The following is a 23,671-nucleotide window of genomic DNA, read 5'->3' on the forward strand; positions in this document are numbered from 1 at the left end:
CCAGGATTAGTTTAGTGTTCCTAATAAAGTGTTCGGTGAGTGAGTGTATATATATATAGGGTTAGGGTTAGGGTTAGGGTTAGGGTTATATATATATAGAAGAGAGCCCACTTTATTATTATTATAAATAACACAAGAAATGAAAACATGTTAGTAAACATTATTAAAACGTTATAATAAAAGTAATGATACAAATAAGTATTATGTTTGTTGTTCTTCTTCTTCTTCTTCTTCTTCTTCTTCTTCTTCTTCTTCTTCTTCTTCTTCTTCTTCTTCTTCTTCTTATTATTATTATTATTATTATTATTATTATTATTATTATCATCTAATAATATAATAATATAATCATACTAATAATAATAATAACAATACTACTACTACTACTACTACTACTACTACTACTACTACTACTACTACTAATAATAATAATAATAATAATAATAATAATAATAATAGACCAACTATTAATAGTACATATTATTATTATTTGTATTGTTGTTGTTATTGTAATTGATATCACTGTTACATCATCACAGTGGTGCTACATTAACAGGTGGGCATTCAAAAACCAGACCAAGATCATCCTCTAAAGCACACCCACTTGTGAGTTTCTTGGAGACTTCTTTCTCCGAACGAGAAATCAACTGTGGCGCACGTAAAAGTAAGCTCACTCCACTCTGTATAACCATGGCCAAGGATAGAGTAACAAATCAGGAATGTCCCTCTGCCACTCCTGAGAGCGCAAGAGAGGACATTGAGTGAAGAAACCATTTTTAGGAGGCAAAAAATAATAACTTTTATCATTTTTACTCAAGTTTTTGAGAAAAGCCGCTTTCTTCGTTTCTACTTTTTCTTTTGACATAGCAGCTGGGAGCAAAACATACAGGATTCGTGTTATGGTTGTTGACAATAGGCACTTACATATATTGTCGGGGGATGACTGGACCCCACAACTTTCACGATGCGTCTTTTCTTCTACGCTATTCTGAATATGTATGGAATTGATAAAAGTGTAGTACAAATCAGCAATGAAGGAAAGCCATCCGTTGAGGAGACCCAATTGCGTGCTCAACTTTGGGTTTTCTAACTTTTTGGGAACTGCGCTCTGATGGGATTGGTGTCGCCACACTTTCTTTCAAATGTTGGATACGTCGATGGCGTAAAAGGCAGTAAGCCTTTCTTCCCCTGGAAACTGGATTTTACATTTTATGTTTGGATAAAAGCTTCGGAAGTATTCGTCATAACTACAAGCCCGCTGTGGATTAAAATACAATATACTGCAAAAAAGTATTTTCTGGAGGGGAGGAATGTTGAGCAAAAGAGGCGTCTAGAAGGATGCTGTTTCTAGTACAATGGAATTGAAGAACACGTTTGCAGTTATTGTTGTGGTTTGTTTATTTTTTTGTTCAAGTTTCAGCCAAGACCTTAATCCTAAAGGCAGGAATGTATGCAAATTACCAGGGTAAGTATGCATCCTACGGAATAACGGTTCTGTCGAAAAGAAAATGAGTTGTCTGCCGCTATCACACTCATTACCGTACAGCCTAGTTGTTCTGTTGATTGTTCATTTCATTTTTATATTATGAATTAATGCGCCTTGTTTATTGATTAATGCGATTCATTGCAAAAAGCCTTTTCACGATTAGTGTAGGCTATTACAGTTGGTTTCCCTTCACGTTTAATAATTCCAATCGTTCAGACTCGATCACAGTTCTTTTCCTATGCATAACTTCTCACAGAAGGAGGAGTCCATACGAGCTGCCATCCAGATGCGAGTCTTACATCTGGAACTGTGTGTACCCACTATGTTCAATAGGGGGCGCTACTACTGAGTGACATGGACTGAAGTCGTGGCATTATCAATGATACAAAATAACAACATAGAAATAGGGCAAGAACAATTAAAATGCGTGTGTGGACTTTCTCTGTCACCAGAGCTCCCCCTATCTGTCTTTGAATGTTAGGTTGTTTTGTCTATTATGCTATTCAGATCACAGCAATGCTTATTTGCAGCAATAAGATCTATGCTGTTCCGTATAGGAAGTTACCTAATTAGATAGGACATTATGTAATTGCAAGTCTCATAGTGGTCAAAAATAATGCTTGATATAGCGTAGTGTTTTTGACGAGACATTTACATAATTTCATACAATTCCACATAACTGGATGTTGGTGCAATGAACCCAGTTGTGTGGGATGTACTGTATTGACATCCTTTCGTTCGATCAGAGGTCAAATCCCTAATATAGACCAGCCGTCAGTGATATAAATGGGCCTCTACCCCTGGGCCCTGCCTGCTGTAATCCATATTGTCACGGTCAAACATCCTGTCATAAGACACAGACATGGACCAAGAATTGTCCCTGGTTTCTTTTCTTTTCTTTTCTTTTACTTTTTTGCAAGCGCTTGCAGTTAGTTTGAAGGTCATTTACTTTACAGTACATTGACAATTAGGATCATTGATACAGTCTCAGTGCTTACTGTATACAGTAGCATTGCTGATGGTAAACTCTCTTAATCCGTATTCCTTATAACTAACACTGGCCCCATTCTCAATTTAAAGTCGCAACCACAATTCTATTCTTAGGTTTTTACTGGCTTTCTTGTGTTCTTGCAGTGAACCGCCCCTGTCATTTTCACTCATTTGTGCATTTTGTTTTATCTTTTACTGGCTAGAGTCACGTGAAGAATCGAGGGAAGTAGTCGTGCATTTATCATCGCTGGTCAGCGTTTCCTAACTGTGTCCTCATGCTGCTCACTGAACGTTGTGGAGCGGTTGACAACATCAACATTTGTTTCTATGTGAATTCACACGGCTTGAACAGTCATTGTTTGCCAGAGTGAGATTTACAAAGCAAATCCCGAAAATGGGGAATGAAGCTGATTTCGATCTCATTTTGCCAGCGTCTACACACAAAAATAGTGTTGTTGATGGAGTGATGGAGCAATAGAGCACCCATTGAAGTGTTCGGCAACACAGATGTGGATGTCAAAGTCTGATTTTAGTAATGAAAGACAAATGTGAGTCCTGCTTTGACTCAAAACATCTAATTAGTCACACAATGGACACAATCTGTCTTCCTTAGAGCTGTGATGGATTGTTCTGTGGGTCAAGGGTCAAACAGGGTCAACCCCATACATGTAGAATGTGGTACATCAGCACGTCTACAGTGTCACACTTTAACATCGCCGCCTTAGGAATGCTCCACTGAAATACATTTGATGTATAGTTTGCAAACAGTTTCATGCCATGGCTAGTGGTAATGTAACCACACAGCTTTATGTGCATGTTTAAGCTTTGCTTGCATATATAGACCTAATCCGGAGTGTTAAATGTGCCCCATACCACCCAGACGCCACCTCCCACCTCCCACCTCCCTCTGTGTGACAGGCCTAGCTTTGAGAAAGAGCAGAAGGGGTTAGAGTTGCGGTTTTTTTAACACACGCCCTGGTTTTAGAGTGTGTGTGTGTGTGTGTGTGTGTGTGTGTGTGTGTGTGTGTGTGTGTGTGTGTGTGTGTGTGTGTGTGCACGTGCGCGCGTGCGCCTGTATAAGTCAGTAGTGTATGCTCCCTGACTGCCCCAAACACATCAGAGGAAGTTAAAGTGTGGCGAGGGCCTTCCGGAGGTCACAGGCGTGGGAGGAAGAGGAGAAGCATCTGTCCTTTCCTGACAGGCCGGGCCTTGCTTTAAACCTGACCTCCTCCTCTGCTACAGCACTCCCCGCAGTCTAGCATGCTAGCTATCCCATTAGCAATTCTGCTAATCAGGCCTGACTGAACTGTCTGTTGCTCCACTATGCATAATCTCCTAGGGTTACTGCTTCAAAGGATACACGCAATCTGAGTGTTGGCTGCTGACAGGCCAGGTGAGGTCAGGGTTAAGGTAGTCTCGTGTAGACGTACCTCCAAATCATGTTGTTGTCATGCTGCCTTAAGCCTGGTCTCAGCGAGGTTAGGGTTAAGGGGGCTTGGGATAAGGATACTGATGGGGGGTATGGTGGTATTTATAGTCATACAGTGATATGCATATGCATTCCATATGGGAAGAGCACAAATACCCGACGGACATCTTGAGCATTCAGCGTTGGCCACATGAAGGAGAAGTGTGAGGAGATGAAAGAAAGGAACTTTAGAGTTGGTGTGTGTGTGTGTGTGTGTGTGTATGTGTGTGTGTGTGTGTGTGTGTGTGTGTGTGTGTGTGTGTGCGCGTGCGCGTGCGCGCGGGGGGGCTGATGTTTAGCAGTGCAGTGTGTTTACATTAGCTGTCTTATCTTCTTCCTTACTGACACTTTGTTTCTTTACCCTCTTTTTCAGGTCATCCACAGGTTTTGTCTGCTGCGTCGGGTGGGGGCAGCTAGGAGATGAATGTTTGACACGTACGTATCTGTAACATTCAGTATTGTCTTTATTTACGCACTATTAATACACTTTGTTGTTATTCAATAAACTGTATGGACCTGTACAGTGAGTGTTTACTTCCTCTCCCTAGCTCTCTGTGAAGGCAACTTCACGTGTAATGAGAACGAAGTGTGCGTCAGGCCCAACGAATGCCGTTGTCGCCATGGATACTTCGGAGCCAGTTGTGACACCAGTAAGCACCTCTTATCTTGCCTCCTCAAGTGTTCCAAACCTTCTGCTCAAACCGCTTCTGTTGAGTTTGGGCTCTAGAAGAGACTGATGAATTGTACTAAACTAGGAAAGCAGAGATTTAATACTCTTGTGACTACGAAAGTCATCAAAAGAGATTAGACACTGTTGAAATGCTTTATATTGCTTTATCTGATGCTTGTGAGGCTCTCAGCCATATGCTGATCATACAGTGTGACTTCCTCATCCTTTTCCCAGAATGCCCTACCCAGTTCTGGGGTCCGGACTGCAAAGGGAAGTGCCAGTGCTTCCCCAACGGCCACTGTGACGACGTGACGGGCCAATGCACCTGCAACCCCAACCGCTGGGGGCCCAACTGCGAGAAAGCCTGCCTCTGCCAGAAGGGCAAGTGTGACCAGGACACAGGGAAGTGTGCATGCCACCCTGGCTTCTGGGGCCCCCAGTGTGCCAACAACTGCTACTGCAGCATCAACTCCGTCTGCGACCAGATGTCGGGCCGCTGCAACTGCAATCCAGGATGGTCAGGGAGGAACTGTGCCATCCAGTGTAACTGTATTAACTCGCCGTGTGAGCAGTTCACGGGCCGGTGTCTGTGCCGGGAGAGGTATTGGGGCCCGCGGTGCGAGCGGCACTGCCAGTGCGCCCACGGGAAGTGCAACCAGAACGACGGGACGTGTACCTGCACCCCAGGGTACCGTGGGAAGTTCTGCAGGGAACCGTGTCCCGCCGGGTTCTACGGACAGAACTGTAGGAACAGGTGAGGAAAACACGGAGAGAACATGTGGAGTGAAAATGTGCTGTTTTGGCTGCACTAGAAACTTACATTTGTCATTAAATGCATGATCAAAAGCCAAGCGTGTAATGTTCGGGTCTGTTGTATGATCAGTGTTATGGTGTGGGTTTGCGTTTTTTTAATGGAAATACAATGTGATATATGCTGCAGCTGATAACCCTTAACATATCCTAACATGTTGAGGCTGAAGAATTGGTATACCCATTATCCCATAATAATCATCCAATATGCTAAAGAAATTCAGGTTAAGTGATTTACCTTCCTCAGAGCCTGCAGCCCTCCTGAATGTGTTGAATAGCTCTATATTCATTCTCTACACCACTTTTGCTTGACATATTGATGTCTCCTTATAAAAGAAGAAAACACACACTTCCAAACACGAGTACAGCATGGGTGACATTTTGACAGCGCATGTCATTTTAATTGATATCTCCGCATTTGAGCACTGTCAAAATGTGTGCGAATTGTTTAGCTTGGCAAAGGTTTGTGGAACCAGTGCACATTAATGTACCAGGGAAAGTTAGCATATCATAGCAACTAAAGGAATGTTAAATGTGGAGGTGTCACTTAAAATGACATGCACTGTCAAAATGTCACCCATAGTGTTGCCTGACACGCACTGTCAACATGTCACCCATCGTCATGCTACTCCGAAAACATGATCTACCGTGATGATGTTTCAACCATCCATCTGTCTGTCTCCAGGTGTGGCCACTGTAAAGGCCAGCAGCCCTGTAAGGTGACGGAGGGGCAGTGTGAGACCTGTGAAAGGGGTTGGAACGGGACCAAGTGTGACCAGACGTGCCTGCCGGGCTTCTTCGGGGAGAACTGCAAGGACACGTGCCCCCCGTGTAAAGACGGACACTTCTGTAACCGCATCGATGGGAAGTGCTCCCACTGTAACCCCGGCTGGATCGGGGACAGGTGTGAGGCCATTGATTTATTCATCTAGTTGTGGAAATAAAGAGAGTATATGTTTGTTTTGCTAATTCATGCTTTTTGGCACTCAACATGACATGAAAAAGAATACAATGTATTGCTGAATAGTGACATTTTAATCACATGTAAATGTTTGTATTGTATTCAGTAGTAAACATTCGTTGTCCACTTGTGTGCAGCATGTCTACCCTGTAATCCCCTGTCCTACAATTTTCAAAGACTTGAAAGCTGTATTTGAAAGACTTCAACCAGTAGCTAACAGCACCATCCATTTTCCTTGCATGGCACGCTGTGATAATAACAGTAGTGAGACATGATTCCCAGCTTCTGATGATGTCTGTAATCATGACATTCCTGTGTTGTGTGCCTGTGTTAGGTGTGAGGTACGCTGTCCCAACGGAACGTACGGGGATAACTGTGAGAACGACTGCAGCCACTGTTTTAACGGCGCCTGTCACGTGGCCACCGGAGAGTGTCTGTGCGACCCGGGCTTTTATGGGACCTAGTAAGTCACGGGTGCCTCCCCTCACCAAAACATCTTCTTGTTTATGCTTTACCTCACCGCTACAATACACAGGGAGGACCTTACCTCATCTCCCAAGCCTTATTAGTGCATTGCAGTAGTTTTAACCGCGCTGAACTGTGTAGACATTGTGCAATAGGGATATAGTTCCAATGTCAGTTCATTCACTTAGTTTTTTTCATCCCTTTAGTATCATTGCATGTACTGTATTGACACAGTAAGGCAGACAATGTTTGTCTTCTCCCCATCCCAGCTGCAATATGACCTGCCAGATGGGTCAGTACGGAGTGAACTGTGCCCAGACCTGCTCCTGTCACGACAACAACTGCAACCCAGTGACTGGGGCCTGCAACCTACGTAAGAAGAGCGCTCTCTCTCTCCTTGTTAAAGTTTAAGACATTTTGGAGAATGTTATGAGCTTAACACATCTTAGGTCATTGATTTGAGGGCAGTGATTCTACGAGATGAGGAGGAGTTGGCATTGTGTTGAAAGGAGGGTGAAATGCAAAGAAAGCGCACCCCCCCCCCCCCCCCAATATGAGAATCTCCGCAAAAAAAAAACACTCCCTTCGCTAACCAAAACAATAGTCTGCAGACCAAATGTGTGCACTCGAAACCTCTGAAAACCATGCTTGAACTGTTTGTCTGCCTAAATAGCCAGTTGCTAGTGGTGACGCTGGTGCATAGAATGTCTCTGAGTTGGACATGGACAATGAGCGTTAGCACACATGTCTATCCAGCCCACTGTGTTGTGGAGCTAACATTGTGGGACTTGATGGCGTTTCCAGACCGGTGTCCATTTTTACGGCTGTGTTTGTTGGCTGTGTTCCTGTCCAGCCGGAGAGAGGGAGATAAAAAGGAAGGATAGTAGAGATATATATATATATATACAGAGAGAGAGAGAGAGAGAGAGAAGTGAGAGAGAGAGGGCTGAGAGGAAGGCTGGTAGGAAAAGAGGAGGGATTGAAGCAGCGATGGGGGGCCGGGCGGGTGGGGGTGGGGGTGGGGGTGGGGGTGGGGGTGGGGGTGGGCGGGGGGGTAAGGAAACCGGGTCACCAGAGGTTTCAACAAATGGACATGTTGGGAAGCGGTGGTGATGTCATCGGGTCAGGCTTCGGCTCGACAGTCCCTTCCTTTATCCAGCTGTGAACACAGAGTGCTTACACGCCACACCCAGGCCACACATCTATTCATCACGGCCTTATGTGACAGCGCAGGAACCCGGGGGCCACCAGTATTTAGCTGCTTACTAATAGCTTATCTCACTGCTCATGTCATCTGCACAGCAGTACAGTCTATACTGTAGCAGATAGATAGACGCTTATGCAACATAGCACTGCTCTGCTGCAGATGTAGGCAGCTCGGAGAGGGAGGGGCACTAATAAATCATTAAGGTAGTGATGTTAACTTGAGTTATGGCGTAGGGAGTGTAACGGAGGGGGTGAGGGAAGGATGGGGGTTAGGTGGAAACATCAAAAGAGGAGGGGGGAGGGGGGTCCACAACAAAAGAGGAATCAAATCATGTAGTGGTTTTAGAGAGAAAGCCTCTTCATATGGGTGAATTTGCTTCTGTTTCACCCGGTTAACATTGTCTATTTGCTATCACTACCGAAACAACCCTTCAGTGTCAATTTTCACAGTGCAGCGACAATGCTAGTCTTCAACAATAGAGGTTGAACACTGTGCTGGTTGGTTTGAATTCCAGCTTGAATCTTTAAGTCTGAGTTCTGACAGAGAGCACCAGGCACTGAACTAGCAGTCTGAACACAACAGTACCAGCGTGGCAAACACACCCTGACATTCCTTCTTCTTCTTCTTCTTCTTCTTCTTCTTCTTCTTCTTCTTCTTCTTCTTCTTCTTCTTCTTCTTTCAGAGCCCAACCAGCGGATGGGTGTGATCGCAGCAGGAACCCTAGTCTCCTTTCTCCTCATTGTCCTCCTCTCACTGCTGTGCTGCTGCTGTCTCTGCCGGAATAAAGACGACCACAAGTGAGTGACCAACAGACAGACAAACAGACAGACAGACAGACAGACAGACAGACAGACAGACAGACAGACAGACAGACCAGACAGACAGACAGACAGACAGACAGACAGTCAGACAGACCAGACAGACAGACAGACAGACAGACAGACAGACAGACAGACAGACAGACAGACAGACAGACAGACAGACCAGACAGACAGACAGACAGACAGACAGACAGACAGACAGACAGACAGGGGCCGAGCGCAGTGGTGCAAGATGGGAGATGGAGTGTTATCCACATCCTACATGTTTACGTTTTTATTTGATCCCATAGTAATTTTTAGCCTTTAGAAGTACACATAATTGACAGTAGAAGTACTAAAATATGATGTATTTTGAGTCAAGAATGGGTTGATATTGAATTGTCAGTAGCCCATGGTGCCTTCAAGCTCACCCACATTTGGACATGTTGTGTGTGTGGTTAATTTAGTATGTTTTCCATGGCGTCATCCCTCTTTCAGTCCTGACCAAGACAACTCTACCAACAGCAAAAAAGCCAAGCGCATCCTGTGTGGACGATTCAGCCGCATCAGCACTAAACTCCCCCGGATTCCTCTCAGGCGACAGAAGCTGCCCAAAGTAGTCGGTAAGCCCCAAACTCTCCCCATGATGTAGCCTCAACGCAGTCGAACCCCTGGGCCAAAAGCGGCTGTCCTCGACATGGCCCGCCCGTCACTGTATTTGTTTGTGCTTATATACATCTGACTCAATTAGATTCAATTCAGTATGACTTTGTTAATCCTCTGCGGGGCAATTATGGCCATTTCAGACCACAATTGCATAAACATATTCTCCACATGTAATACACTCAACATACAACATATACAACACAAAACAGGGGCATACATCACCTTCAGATGAGGGTTCTGTGTCGTTGCAAGCCTCCAAGTGAGCATCAGTGGTACCGTCTTTTGCACGGAGTGGGTTTTTTAGACAATGAATAGGGTTGAAAAGTGTACTGCGGCTGCCAAGCGGGTATGGGGTTTCATTTGAAAGGAATGTACTGGTTGCAGGCCTTATTATTCTTGGCACCCTTAAATGCCATGTGTTCATATTATTACAGCCCTAAACGGGGCCATTTTTTGCTCTTTTCTTTACTCATTTCCCTCCTTCCCTAAGAAAGTTCCTCCTCGGCTGAAGGCTGTGTTATTTAAAAAAAAGGCCAGTGGTGCTGGTAGCTGAGGTGGTGAGTGATATTCTATCAAAGGCAGCTTTGTTTGTGTCAACGTGGAGCTGCCGTGTGGAGGTCTCGTGGTCGGGTATAGGGGTGTTGGTGACCAGGTCAATCTAAAGGAGACTACTAGTACACACTGAAGGCATCTCTATTGTCCGTCCAGAGGTCTAGACAAGGCCTCTATTTCTCTCTTTCTATAGCATTCTATGGCCTTTATTGCCTCTATTTGTATAGCATGCTTTGTCCCTTCCAACAGGGAGATATATTGAATCATGACTATCTAGGCTGCCTCTCAATGCAGGGAGGTCTTGTGTATTCTTGATTCTGTTCTAGAAGGAGAAATGTCCTCAATATTTTGTGGGTTAGGGTTAGGGTTAGGGTTGTCATTGTTGCAGTGCAGTGTAATATGACACTTTAAAGGGGTCATTGAAAAGCATGGTGGTGTTGAAGGAGTTAAAGACTGGTGACCTTGCTTCTTCTCCATGACTGAGTAGCATGTGCTTCCCCAGTTATTCGGCTGATTATTTAAGTAAGCAGCTGTCTACATTGTGCCTGCGTAAAAAAAGACACAGAAACAGTGTTGTCTTTGTCATCTTGTGTTGGGACACTAACAGGAATCTTCACAAACATCCTCAAAGTTAACTGTAAATTATAAACAATCTGCCAGCAGCAATGAAAAAGGCATTTTGTTAAAAGTCAGACCTCCTTTCAGACAATCAAACCCTTTCTTTCTTGTATACAAAGATATCATGTCTTGTCCATGTTGGAATCAAACAAATCAAGGATCACAAACTACTACTTTGCGAGTCTGGCTAGACAAAATGGGGTTTCCGTTCTCTCTCTAAGTTTTTCTGCCCTAGATTAACATGGTAACGTGGAGAAAGAAACTACTTTCTTCATCTTTTTTTTTCTCAGTCTCTAACTGCTTAGCCCCTCTCTTGTTCAGGATGAGAGAACTGGTCAGCCTGTCTCTTCCCCTCTGTCTAGTCCAGAGCCAGCCACTCTGCTTTCCTCGTTGCCTGCCCACAGAAGCATGGCCTGCCAGCGTTCTGAAACCCTACCCTCACTGGGGCTCCGCAGTCCTGCACACGCATTCCAAAGGGGGCCCACTGGGCCTGAGACAGGAAGTGGCCAAATTTACCCCAGCCGTGTAAGACCTGTGATTTATCCACACCGGGGTCAATGGCAACAGATGTAGCAGACAAAAGGAAAGAGGGACCGGGGATTGGAGGGGAAGAAAACATTTGCTCTTTCACATAAAACGTATACACTGTTGCTACACACAAACTCCCACCAAACATACCCCCCACCCCCTCCCTCCCCACCCCCTCCCTCCCCACCCCCAACCCCCCCCCCCCCCACACACACACACACACACACACACACACACACACAAACACACACCCACCTCCCCTCCCACACACATAAAACCATGGCTCTTCCACAGTATAGTTTGTCATTCCATTCTGAGCATATTTATTCCACGCCCTAAACACCACCCCATGCCTCGCTCCCCCTCTCCATTGTCCCACTCTGTGTGTCCGAGCGCTCCCTCGTGAAAAGTGCATTGGAGCAGGGCCACCTGCTGTAGGAGAGCTAGCCCTGCGCAGCTGTGGCACGGCCATGCAGCTGGGGCTCGTCAGAAATGCGCTGTTGTCGTACGGCCTGGATCTAAGGTGGTCTTACAGTGGCGTCCACTCCCCCTGAAGTCTGGGGTGTACATCCAAGGACAGCAGTTGTTCACTGTTGCATCAAAGCTACAGAATGCAGCATGCTGGAGCATGTGTTCGTTAGTTGACTGAGTTTAGCGACAGTCTGCTAGCAACTCATCGTCCGAACTCCATGCTAGCCTACTGTGGCAGGGCTTTTACTGAGGGGTTAGAGTTCCAGGCTTTGCATACCACCCACCCTGTTTATTTATTAACATCGTTGAATTTGAGCAAAATATTATTTGACTAAAAGACAAGCAGCTGTTAGCTTATTTTCTTGAATGTTCTTGTTTGTGTCTGTGTGTAAATATTTGGGGGAGCATTGTATACAGTTGCATTGTTTCCAACGGTTGTCACTGCCACAATCTAGAAAGATCTAAACCAAGCTAATTTCCTCATTGTTGCCACCCTATCATAACTGTGCCATTGGAAGTTGTCTGGGATCAACAAAGGCCAGAGACAGAATTAGTCATTTTCTGATGAAAAGTGAAGTCAGATGCCGCATTTACCCTGAGTCAGCAGGATATCCTCAAATAGTCACAGTTATGTGTTGAAATCTCCAACAATAAAGCCTCTACACAACGGCACCATGAGAAGAATAGTCTGCTCTTGCATTTACACACTTGTGTTGCTGTTAACTGATGTCAGATTTCACGGTTTGGAGACTCTCAAAGAGACCCAGACATGTCCAGAAGCAGCCCCTACAGTAGCCCCTCCTGTGCACACAAATCAGAGATCTGAAAGTATGAGTCACATATGAGCAAGAATAATCCAGCCAAAAAATCTGAGGGCAAAGTTGAACAGGGGAGGCTGGTGGAGGAAGAAATCGGAGGACGGGGTCATTTCAATGCATAGAACGGAATGAGGAACGGTATCAAACACGTGTTCCATTCCATTTCATGCATTACAATGAGCCCGTCCTCCGATTTCTCCCTCCATCAGCCTCCACTGAAGTGGAACTACTACCATATTGCTTATACCTACCTAGTATCCAATCCTTTTAGGATTCTACACAAGAGTCTGGGAAGAAGGGGCTTGGGGTTGTTTCTGGACAGGGCCCCAGTTTAGCCTGAGGGATCGTCCAGGGAGGGTTTAGCATAGCGGAGAGAACAAACGGATGTATGTATGTGTCATCGGGGGTGTAAACAGGCGTATCTGATGTGGCCAGTTAACGCCCCGTCTCTGGCCAGCTGGGAAGAGTAACCACAAGCATCCCACAGCCCACAGCAGCCCAGGGACTGAGGGGTCAGCACAAAGTACCAACTTCTAAAGGCGAGGGAGGGAGAAAAGGAGGAAAGACAGAGAGAGCACTGACCTACATTTAGCAAAAGGAGAGAAGAATTATCTGTAGAAATAATACCCAAAATGAAACTATGTATATAATTTTAATATGTTCAACTAGTGAATAGATCAGAGATTGTCAATTCAGCAATTTACACATAAATCAAGGACTTCACTTGACCACAGAATAGTTTTCATACCAATTGTATGAAAATTATTCTGGCCGAGGCTAGAATGTCCCCTCTCTAACAAGAACATCCTCCGCATAACATCTTGGGAATCAATGTGCGGACAGAGCTGTTGTTCTTGTGTGAGGTAGTCCGTCCCCTCTAACTGACCCTCTGGTTCTCTGTTTGTTTTCCTCCCTCGCCCCCAGTAGCCCACCACGACCCAGAGAACACCTTCAACTGCAGCTTCATTGAGCCCCCCTCTGTGGCAGAGCAGCCCTCCCCCTCCTCCTGGTCCTCTCAGGAGTCTTTCTCCTCCTTCGAGAGCGGAGACGACGGCCCCGTCTACTGTGTGCCCCATGAGGGTGAGTCATCAGCAGAGTCAACAAACGCTGTGATTCGCCTAGCTACCCCTCACAAATAAACACAAGCACGCAGGAACACACACTGTAGCACACACACACACACTCACATGCACACACTCTCACACACACACACACACACACACACACACACACACACACGCACACACACACGCACACACACTCGCACACACTCTCACACAAGCATTCACACATACATCTCTGACCCCCACCCCCACAAATTAGCTTTTGTTTGTCACAAAGTGTGTGTGAAGAAAAAAGACCCCAAGATGACCATTACTCACACTTGGAGAGATAACTTGTTAACACGTTCTTTATCATGTGCCATCCAGCTCAGTTCCTCACCCTGTGTGGATGTGAAACCATAAACAGGAAATGGTAATGGTAATATGGCCCACATCCAAGTAATGACTCACTCACTTGTAATTTTGTGGAAAACACCATTAGTTTCTGTTCTGTAAAGTTTGTGGTGATTTAACAAGAAAGCACAGAGGGTCTCAAAATAGATTTGCATTACACTATTCACTTTATTTTATGGTATTGTCCCATTGGTGTACTTAATAGTTACTAGGTAATTATGTTGTAACAATGGTTCCTTTCTGGTACTTACATCAAATAATTCAGCATAATTGGTAACAGCCTTATAATGAATCCAAAAGAAACAAACTCTGTAATTCATTTGTTATTACTGTGTAATTACCATTTTACTATGTGAATACTTGGATGTTCCTAGTTATCCTGTATTGTACCACTGTACTGTGTTGCTCGCTCCCCAAAATGAATCTCACGGCTTTCTCTGTCACTGTTCCATAGAGTCGTTGAGTGAGAATAAGGAGAAGAGCAGTCCCAACCCCGTGGCTGAGAAGCCAGCAGCCGCTCCCAGCGAGGACGATGCAGGGGAGTACACCTCTCTGAAGGACACCAGCATCACCAAGCCCCCCGCTGGGGACGGGAGCGAGCTGCCACTGCTCAAGTCCTCCGACAGCGAGGGCTCCACCAGCGGTTCCGAGTCGGCCGTGGGGGCCCTCTACGCCCGCATCGCCCGCCTCTCCAAACACTCCAAGGAGGAGGAGGACGTAGGTGGCGCCGTCACCTTAGAGGTCAAAGGTAGCGGCAAGCCCCCACCGTCCCCCGGGAAGACAAAACCTCGCCCGCCTGACCCCTCCACCAAGCCCAAGGTGTCGTGGATCCACGGTAACGCCTCTGGGACCCCCCAGCCGGAGCAGCAGGGGAAAGGGTTAACTGTTCCCAAGGAAAAGAAGAGGAGCTCCAGCGACGGCTCGGCCAAGAGCGAGGAGAGGCAGAGGATGAAGGAGCAGGCCAAGGAGAAGAGCAGGGAGCCCAGGCACCTGGATGGGAAGGTAGTCGAGGCCAACGGCTCCCCCAGCAAACACAAGGCCCACAGGGGCAGCAAGCCTGGGGAGGACCACAACAACCCCATGGAGCACATCAACGGGGTGGTGCAGAACGCCCTCAAGAAGATCGGCAACTTCCACAGCTCCTCAGACAAGAAAGTGGCAGAGAGCCCCAAAGAGCCACCCAAGAGCCCCATGGTCATCCACCCTCACATGAACTCAGAGGCAGCTACACTGCTGGCTGCCCAGCTGAAGGAGAAGACCCAGAGTATCAACAGGAACGAGGGGACGGGCCTGGTGAAGACCAACGGCCTGTCCACCCCCCAGGCCCACCGGGAGAAGCCCACCCCTCCCCAGAAGGCCAAGAGGACCACTGCACCGGGACACCAGGGGTCCAACAAGCCCCTGCTTCCCACCTCCAGCCACCTCCAGAAGATGGTGGCCCCCGTTACAGACCCAGGGACACCCGAAACCAAGAGCCCAGAGAAGCAGGACTTAAATGGCTCCAGGGTTGGAGAGGCAGGGGACCCCACGCCAAAGAAGACCCCTATCAAAAAGCCTCCACGGAAGAAAGGCAAGGAGGGAACTTTGGACACGGAGCCTAAGACCCCCCAGCCAAAGACAGCCATTATGCCACCACAGATAGTGAAATAGACGCTTTGAACAACCAGGGTTTTTTGTTTTGTTTTCACCCACAGGACAACGGTGACTTTATTCAAGAGAAATGCCAAAGGGCTTGGTGGAGTTTCATCAAAGGAATTTATTATTTTAGTTTGTTAGTTCTGAGTGTCCAGGACCAGTAGAAAGTAAGTGGAACTTTTTTTTTTTTTATGTGGTTCTCATTGAGTTCTGTGGCGTGTGGGTTGGTATCATAATGAAATGTATACCATATAGTATTACATGGACTGAAGGTAATTTCGTAAACTCCTTTTGTATACCTATTTGCATATCTATTTTCCACTATGAGCTCTAGACAAGCTGGACATGTGTGTGAGACCTTCTGTGCGAGAGTTGTGACATTGGCAAACAGCTATATTGTATTGTTCATTCATCTATATTTCTCCAATGCCCACCACTATGTATTTATGTATGAATCTCTAACAAACCTAGTCTGTATTATTTTGATTTCAAAAATGTTTGTCTCAGTATTCTGTTTATGTGACACAACAATAGCAAACGATGCAAAATGAGGTCTCAGTATTCTGTTTATGTGATACAACAATTGCAAAATGAGGTCTCAACAAAGGTACTGAAATACAAGTAGCCTATAAAAGTTTTCAGAATTTGCCAATTGTTCCATAAAGGAGGAGAGTGTTTCTATTGAAGTTATATTTGCCATGGTGCACAATGCATAACACATAATTCTGGGGATTTTCTGGACTTTAAAAGTGTTCTTTTGTCCACAACATTGTGAGTCACAGTTTGTCGAAGATCAAATGATATTTTTGAAGTTGTGCAAACTGCAAAACGGTTACGGGGGAATCAGTCTTAACACGGCAGAACTGTTGCTAAATGTACATGCACTATTACCAGAATATGCTCTTTATTCTTGTTCAGTCAGCTGAACCTAAAAGCTAGGGTGTTAAGCTATGGCTCTTCTCTCTGTCCCTCAGCGTACCAGTGCATTAACATGCTGCACATGTAGCAGATGGCTGTGTTCAGCATGGCGCAGTGATATCGCCGATCTGAAGTACCTTGAAGTAGTGTTACCTCCGCCCAACCAATGCCTAGGTTTTGGTAGGGTAATGGTTATGATGATGCTTCATGAGTTAGTTGTGATTGTGTGACATGGTATCAAATCCAGTCTCGGGCAGATGGATCATACCTGTTACATACACAAGTCCTCTTCTCTAGCATCTTCATAAATGTCCAGTAGATCCCTTAATTCTTATTAACAGATAAACTAGTCATTTACCGGTCAGGTTCCTCACTCAAGGAAGCTTATTTTTCTTCCAGTCTGATGCCAAACACACATTAGCCATTTGCCAAGCTTAACTCTGTTCTCTGAGGTGCATACAACATAAGATATGCTTCCGTTTGTTGAGTCTTTTTCAGATGTTTTACCATGAGAATACCACTAGTGTTTTATGGTACCAGTGCCTTTGTTGTTACAGAGAGAGACATTATGTAACAGACGTTTGACACTTAGATCATTGTCTACCTATTGATGAACTCATATAAATGACAGTAAGTCGACACATGTTGCTTTGCTTTTCTGTAAGGTTTTCCTCAACTTGAATCGCAAACAACTGTACGGCTAAACATCTGATTTTGGTGGGATAATTCAAGTTCATTAGCTGAAGGGGCCTTATTGAATCAAGGGTAGAGCTCTCCTTCCATCACCCACTCCGACGTACTGCATCTATGAATCAGTATCTCATGTAAGATGCGAGTTACACACGTTAGTATGAATATGGTAACGACAGTGAAAGAGGAGGCTCATTCAGTAGGTGTTCTTAAAGCCATCAGCGTTTTATAAATCAATTAAGCGACAGTGGTTCAAGCTCTGGATTCAGATATTCATATTACAGGTTTTTTCCAGAGTTATTTGACAGTAATCATGATTGTTACGGTGTCTTTTTACATGTTTTGTTTTATGTTAAATTGTTTCAAGGTACAGCCAGTTTCATCGTACGTGTTATTTTTCTACATTTTCTACATGTGATGATATTTGTGTATTACCATTATTGTATATGTTCGTAAGCTGTGCTTATATGGTTTTTTTGCTATTTCTTTTACTCTGTGTGTCAATGAACTGGCTTTCATGTAAAATTGTACTTGCTTCTGTTCTTGTTTGTGTCAGGCTTTTGAGTCCAAAGTATAAGTACTTCATTCGTAAACTTTACCTTTGTATCAGTACTTCATATGTAAAGTTTACTTTACTTTGCTTGTTAATTGTTCTCTGTTGATGTTATTGTTTGTTTAACACTTAACTGCATGAAGCAGAGTGAAATTATATGGCATTAATAGCTACACAAGAAATCTATAGCCTACTCTATTCTATCTCATCCTATTATTATCGGATTTCATCCATAGGGAAAAAAATAACAAATATTGAAAATTCAAAAGGATTGTACAGTACGTGCCTTATTATGATACCACTGTCATTAAGAATACATATAACTGGGACCATGAAGTTGTGTGATTGTAATTTGCCAATTTAAGCAAGCAGAAAACACATATCGTTTTGTTTTTTTTAACTATCTGACTGGCCCAACCTGCTTCTTCAGGTAACAGTACATATTTGTTAAGCAGGGCCTCAAAACGCTACCAAAACATAAGCAATGATACAGCATATGTGTTACTCGTCTTTTTGTCTGTTTGTTTGTTAGCTACTTTGATTTGCATTGGTTTATCGTTGTTGGTGTTTTCATTGACTTCTTTGAAATAAAAGCGATACATGTTGATATACTGAACATTTTTCCCCTCTGTCATTTTATCCTGTGAACATTTTTTCAATCATCTCTCATCTCCTTGTCACAAATATGACTCTGAGAGAGTCAACCAAGGCATGCCTCCCTACCAAACAGCTCACCTCCCCAAAGGTCGTCCCAATTGTCTCAAAACCCTGTGGCAACAATTGATATTTTACAGTTTCCTGTGACTCGTGGCTGCCCCTCTCCTGGAGACTAGATGTGGGGCCATAGTGAGCGTTTGCCACGGTCGTACTGGATCATCAAAGAGAGAAGGGCCAGGGGACCCACTGCTGGGCTCCTCCAGTGGGGGGACAAGAGCTCCTTTCATGGGGGAAACAGTGGGAACTCTGTGCTTAGGACCCCGGAGTTAATGCATCACGCGCTGCATATTTGTACTTTTGGGGGAGAAAAGGGGGTATAGCCAGGAGCAGAGCAGGAGGCTATGGAGGAGTATGGATGGATCATGTGGTCTCTAATTGGATCCAGAAGACTGGGGCTTTGGCGTGAGCCAGCTCTGCTGACATGGTGCTCCACTTACATGTTGCTTTTGCTTTTGTGTGTGTGTGTGTGTGTGTGTGTGCGTGTGTGTGTGTGTGCGTGCGTGTGTGCGTGTGTGTGTGTGTGTGTGTGTGTGTGTGTGTGTGTGTGTGTGCGCACGTGTGTGTGTGTGTGTGTGTGTGTGTGTGTGTGTGTGTGTGTGTCTCTGTGTGTCTCTGTGTGTAAGTGTGTGTGCATGTGTGTAAGTGTGCATAGAGTGTGTGCATAGACTAAACAAACTGCACAATGCTCAGCGCGACTCTGCGATCCGAGACACGGTCAAGATGTGACACCAGGGTTGACCGCAGCCTAGACCTCACTGTGACCACAAAGAGACGGTCTGAGCCAACCCTCCTCCCAGACAGCCCCAGAAAAGGAGTTTGAGTTGAGTGGCAGATGACATTTCCACACTGTATTTTGAATGTGAAGGCGTTTCTAGAATAGACACTCCCTCCTCTAACTGCAATCTAACCCACCCACCGCATCTCACCAAGTTCACTATCAGTGCCCCTCCACTACTGTAGTCATAGGACTGACTGACTGACTGACTGACTGACTGACTGACTGACTGACTGTCTGACTGACTGTCTGACTGACTGACTGACTGACTGACTGACTGACTGACAGAGTAGAATGTTTTAGCCAATGCTCCACCAGACTGCCTGTCTTCGATACTCGCCTGCGATGGAGGTTCTCAACACAGCTCACACGTGTCGTGCAGTTGCTGTCCCTCAACATGCTGTGTGGCTGAGACAGCAAGGAATGTCAGTACCTTAGAGGGTGTATTTGCACAAATATTTTCAGAGGTTTTTCAGTTGAGTGTCCCTCTCTCTTGTGACTTTGCTAATTTGAATACATAAGCGAGTTAGATTTGGTTAGAATGGTGTACATGCAGTAAGTCTGCTTTCTCAGAGAGTCGCGGTTTTGACTTCTTTTTTTGGTTTTCCCTTTCCTAGCTTGAGCAATGTTTGTTCTTGCTGAGGTGATCGAAGATCCAGGTGAATTATAAACTATGAAGATAAACAAAGGAGACCATACATGATAGCTTCCCTGTGAGGTTACTATGGCAGTCAAATGTTAGGGCAGTGGAGGAGTGTGGGAAGGGGGTTTCAATGACAAGTTGACTGCCAGTCTAAACATAACGTGGATCTTGGCCCACGACGATGTGCCAGGTCTATAGCAGCAGCTAGGCCTTAAGACTGCAACCCCGTGAGTCAGCCAGCAGCCAGAGACCCAGAAACCTATTCAGATCCCTCGGTTGCTATGGCGATGGGAACAGACTGCTGCCACATCTGGTAACCATTTCAGTCCAGCGAAAAAAGAGGAAGAAAGAAATTTATGAGTGAGGGAAAAAAGACAAATATTTTCTGCAATGCAAAGCAGAAAGAAACTGGGGTAAGGTTACACTTGAAAGGAGGTGAAAATATTAATTTCTGCGGCCAGAATGGAGAAAAACGTTTTTATTCCCCCCATAAGTTATAGCTATTAGATTAGGCCTTACCGTTTGACGTGTACACTTGTAAGCTGACAGATTGCACTAACCAGTGTAGTCCGACATCGAAAGTGAAGTTCAAGTACATAAGGCCTCAAATCTTATGGGATAGTCTAGAAGGTCACCCGTCTTCCACATATATCACCACGACATTCCGCAGTAAATTACATCCATGACTTGAAAGAATAAACTAGTTTGCTCTAGAAAGAGTCCCATTTTATTCACAACAAAGCTCTATATCTATCGATTTTTTTGGAGGAGGACAAAAAAGGAGGTCTGAAAAATCAGTTATCATGGATGAGTGGAGATTTAGTGTTCAACATGTGGTGTGTTTTGTTCTTTAATGGTCAGATGCTTTATTGCCTGAGAGAACTGCTGAGCCTTTGGTAGAATTAACTTTAGCACGGCCATTGTTTCTCGATGATTTATTTTCACAAAAAGCTGCTTTTGAACAAGGTTTTCTCTGTTGTTGTTGTTGTTTGTCCTCGTCAACACATTGTCAGCTAGAAACATTGTTTAATTGCAACTGCTTTGAACACGCTGAATGTGATTTTCAAGCTGTGGAAATGCAGTAACTATGAAATGACATTTACTGGAAATGGAGCTGGCGTTTTCCCTCTCCCTAACCACCAAATGCTGAGGTCAGTGTTTAACCAGAAGGAAATAGCGCTGGGATCACATATGTGTTTATATATTCCCAGTGACATCCACTCGTTCTATGATTTAAGACTGTCATTAGAACAGCCCAACTCCCTCACAATGGCACCGAACTGAAATAGGCTCACAACCTCCCATGCTGCTTGAGGACAACCACTCCATAGGACGACCTCCAAAACAGACGTTCAAACAAGTCAGCGACGTGCATTCGCCCTTTAAATAATAACTAGGTCAAAAGAGCTGCTCCACCGAAACTAAACTTTAAACTTTAAACTTGTGGGAGAACAACAACAACATGACATATAAAATATAAGCTGCACAGGAAGACTGTTGCCATTTGACCACACGCTGCTTCTGTTATGCTTCACAGACTTAGTAATTAAGAATGAAAGATGAATTAGTTAGCATCTCTGCCTGTGGTAAACATGACATTACAAATGAACTAACGTGAATAATGAGAGAGATAATGAATGTGAAGTCGCTCTCCATGCAGTCTGTGTTCCTGGTGGAAATACTGCAGAGGGGTGTGCAAACAGTTGTCTGGGACTTTAAATTGCACTGCTTTTTTCCCCTTTGTCAGCGTAATTCTGTCGAGGGTGTATTAAGAAGGATCTGGGTCTAATAGAAAACAGGTCAGTCAGACTCTCTCTTTTACTCTCCCTCTCTCTCTCTCCTGTCTCTCCCTTTCTCCCTCCCTGTCTCTCTCTCTCTCTCTCATTCTCTCTCCCTCTCTGTTTCTTTCTCATTCTTCATCCACCCCCCTCCTCCCCTCCTCCCCTCCTCCCTCCTTCCCACAGCCCCACCATCCACTATCTCCACACACGGAGGTGGCTGGGCTCAAGTAGTGTGGCTCCAGGTTTCAGGTTCCACATATTCCAGAGGCAGACCCAAATGCTTTTTTTCACATTCACATTCACATCCACTCAGAGCCAGGGAGGGGAAGAGAGAACCTCCTCCCTACTCCAGAGAATGGGATGGAAAATGATCACAAGACTCTGTTCTTCTGTCCAAAAAACTGGGGAGGGAAATGGTTCAGGAGAAGAGAGCATATTCTTTGTATGCACTGAACCCATACACTGGTTCCACATTCGGTCTCCAGCCGCTGTAATCTGAGCCTACTCAGACAGAGCAGTTTGTTGTTTGCGATCCCATTCGCTGTTCTCTCTGATTCGTGCCAAGTGTTGCTACTAAAACGTCTGTTGATGTAGACTGTGCTCTCTAACCTTCCCCTTTCTTCACCCGGGGCAGCTTGTCTTATCGCTCTGTCACCGTGGAGCCAGATCCTGATTATTCACACCCTCTTTATCCAGTCCTAATTCGCTGAGACGATACGGCGCTGCGCTTTACCTCAGAGCGCCTGAGACTCCAGGGTTTGATAATGGCCGCCTGACTCTGAAACCTAGCGAGTCACCGCGCGTGTGTGTGTGTGTGTGTGTGTGTGTGTGTGTGTGTGTGTGTGTATGTGTGCGTGTGTGTGTGTGTGCGTGCCTGCATGCGTGCGTGCGTGTGTGTGTGTGTGTGTGTGTATGCCTGTATTGCCCACCGTGGCCCGGGCCGAGGCCCACACTGAAGCCATTACGAGAGCCATGTGTTTGTGATTAGGCAGCCTCAGATTAGAGAGGGGAGCGGTGGTAGTCTGTTTGCCCCGTAGCCCCTCTGATGCGGTCAGCGGCTGGACATCCATCACTGCAAATCTGCCACATCCGGCATGATGTCACTGCCGACGCCTCCTCTCCGTCCGCCTTGAATCCAGATATGTAAACATTGGTCCCCTCACCTCCCCCAAACTCACACAAAGACACACACACACACACACACACACACACACACACACACACACACACACACCCTAGCCCTAGCCCTAGCCCTAGCCCTAGCCCTAGCCCTAGCCCCACCTTAACCATAGCCCTAGCCCTAACCCAAACCCAAACCCAAACCCAAACCCTAACCCTAACCCTAGCCCTAGCCCTAGCCCAAACCCTAACCCTAACCCTAGTCTTAACCATAGCCCTAGTCCTAGCCCAAACCCTAACCCTAACCCTAACCCTAACCCCAAGCCTAGCCTTAACCATAGCCCTAGCCCTAGCCCTAGCCCTAGCTCTAGCCCTAACCCTAACATAATCTGTCATTACATTCAACAGGTCTGTTTGTGTTTGTCAGCTACAGTATATCCCATTCCTGTATACAGCCCTGTCTCATGGTATACCCTTCCTAACCTCTGTTTTACAGGCAGTGGTTTACAGCAGAGACAGGCCAGGTGTGCGGCTTCCCTCCCCCTGCAGCCCTGAGGGTCCAGACAGCCAGGATCAAACACACTGGCCCCCTGTTTGTCAGGCTGCCGACCCACTGCCTTAGTCAAGGGAGGAAGTGCGCGTCTCAATAACAAGCCCTGACTGCTGAGTGTGAGGAAAGAGACAGGACGACGGTTCTGGAGGATCCGGCCCCGCTGGGGAGGCTTCCGTTCTCCTCATTATGCATGCAGATCAGAGGGCATGCTGTGAGCCTGGGAGGGAGGGAGGGAGGGAGGGAGGGAGGGCGAGGTGAGAGAGGTACTGTAGACTGGATGTTTGATCCTGCTCCAGGTTTGTGTGTGTTTATGTGTGTTTGTG

The 23,671-nt window shown here is 45.6% G+C and overlaps 1 protein-coding gene across 1 annotated transcript; it reads left to right on the plus strand.

Annotated features, from left to right (window-relative positions):
• Positions 1–1,307: 1,307 nt before the first annotated feature.
• On the plus strand, positions 1,308–18,370 carry scarf2 (scavenger receptor class F, member 2; the record flags this gene model as incomplete). The annotated part of the gene is given in 12 exon segments (XM_083673447.1): positions 1,308–1,328; positions 1,332–1,462; positions 4,315–4,376; positions 4,490–4,591; positions 4,846–5,365; positions 6,107–6,325; positions 6,717–6,845; positions 7,117–7,220; positions 8,737–8,851; positions 9,353–9,477; positions 13,432–13,587; positions 14,419–18,370. Coding segments are annotated over 12 exon segments (2,880 nt in total). The 3' UTR covers positions 15,615–18,370.
• Between the last annotated feature and the right edge of the window lie 5,301 nt (positions 18,371–23,671).

This window comes from Argentina silus, assembly GCF_951799395.1.
Source record: "Argentina silus genome assembly, chromosome: 7".
NCBI lineage: Eukaryota > Metazoa > Chordata > Actinopteri > Argentiniformes > Argentinidae > Argentina > Argentina silus.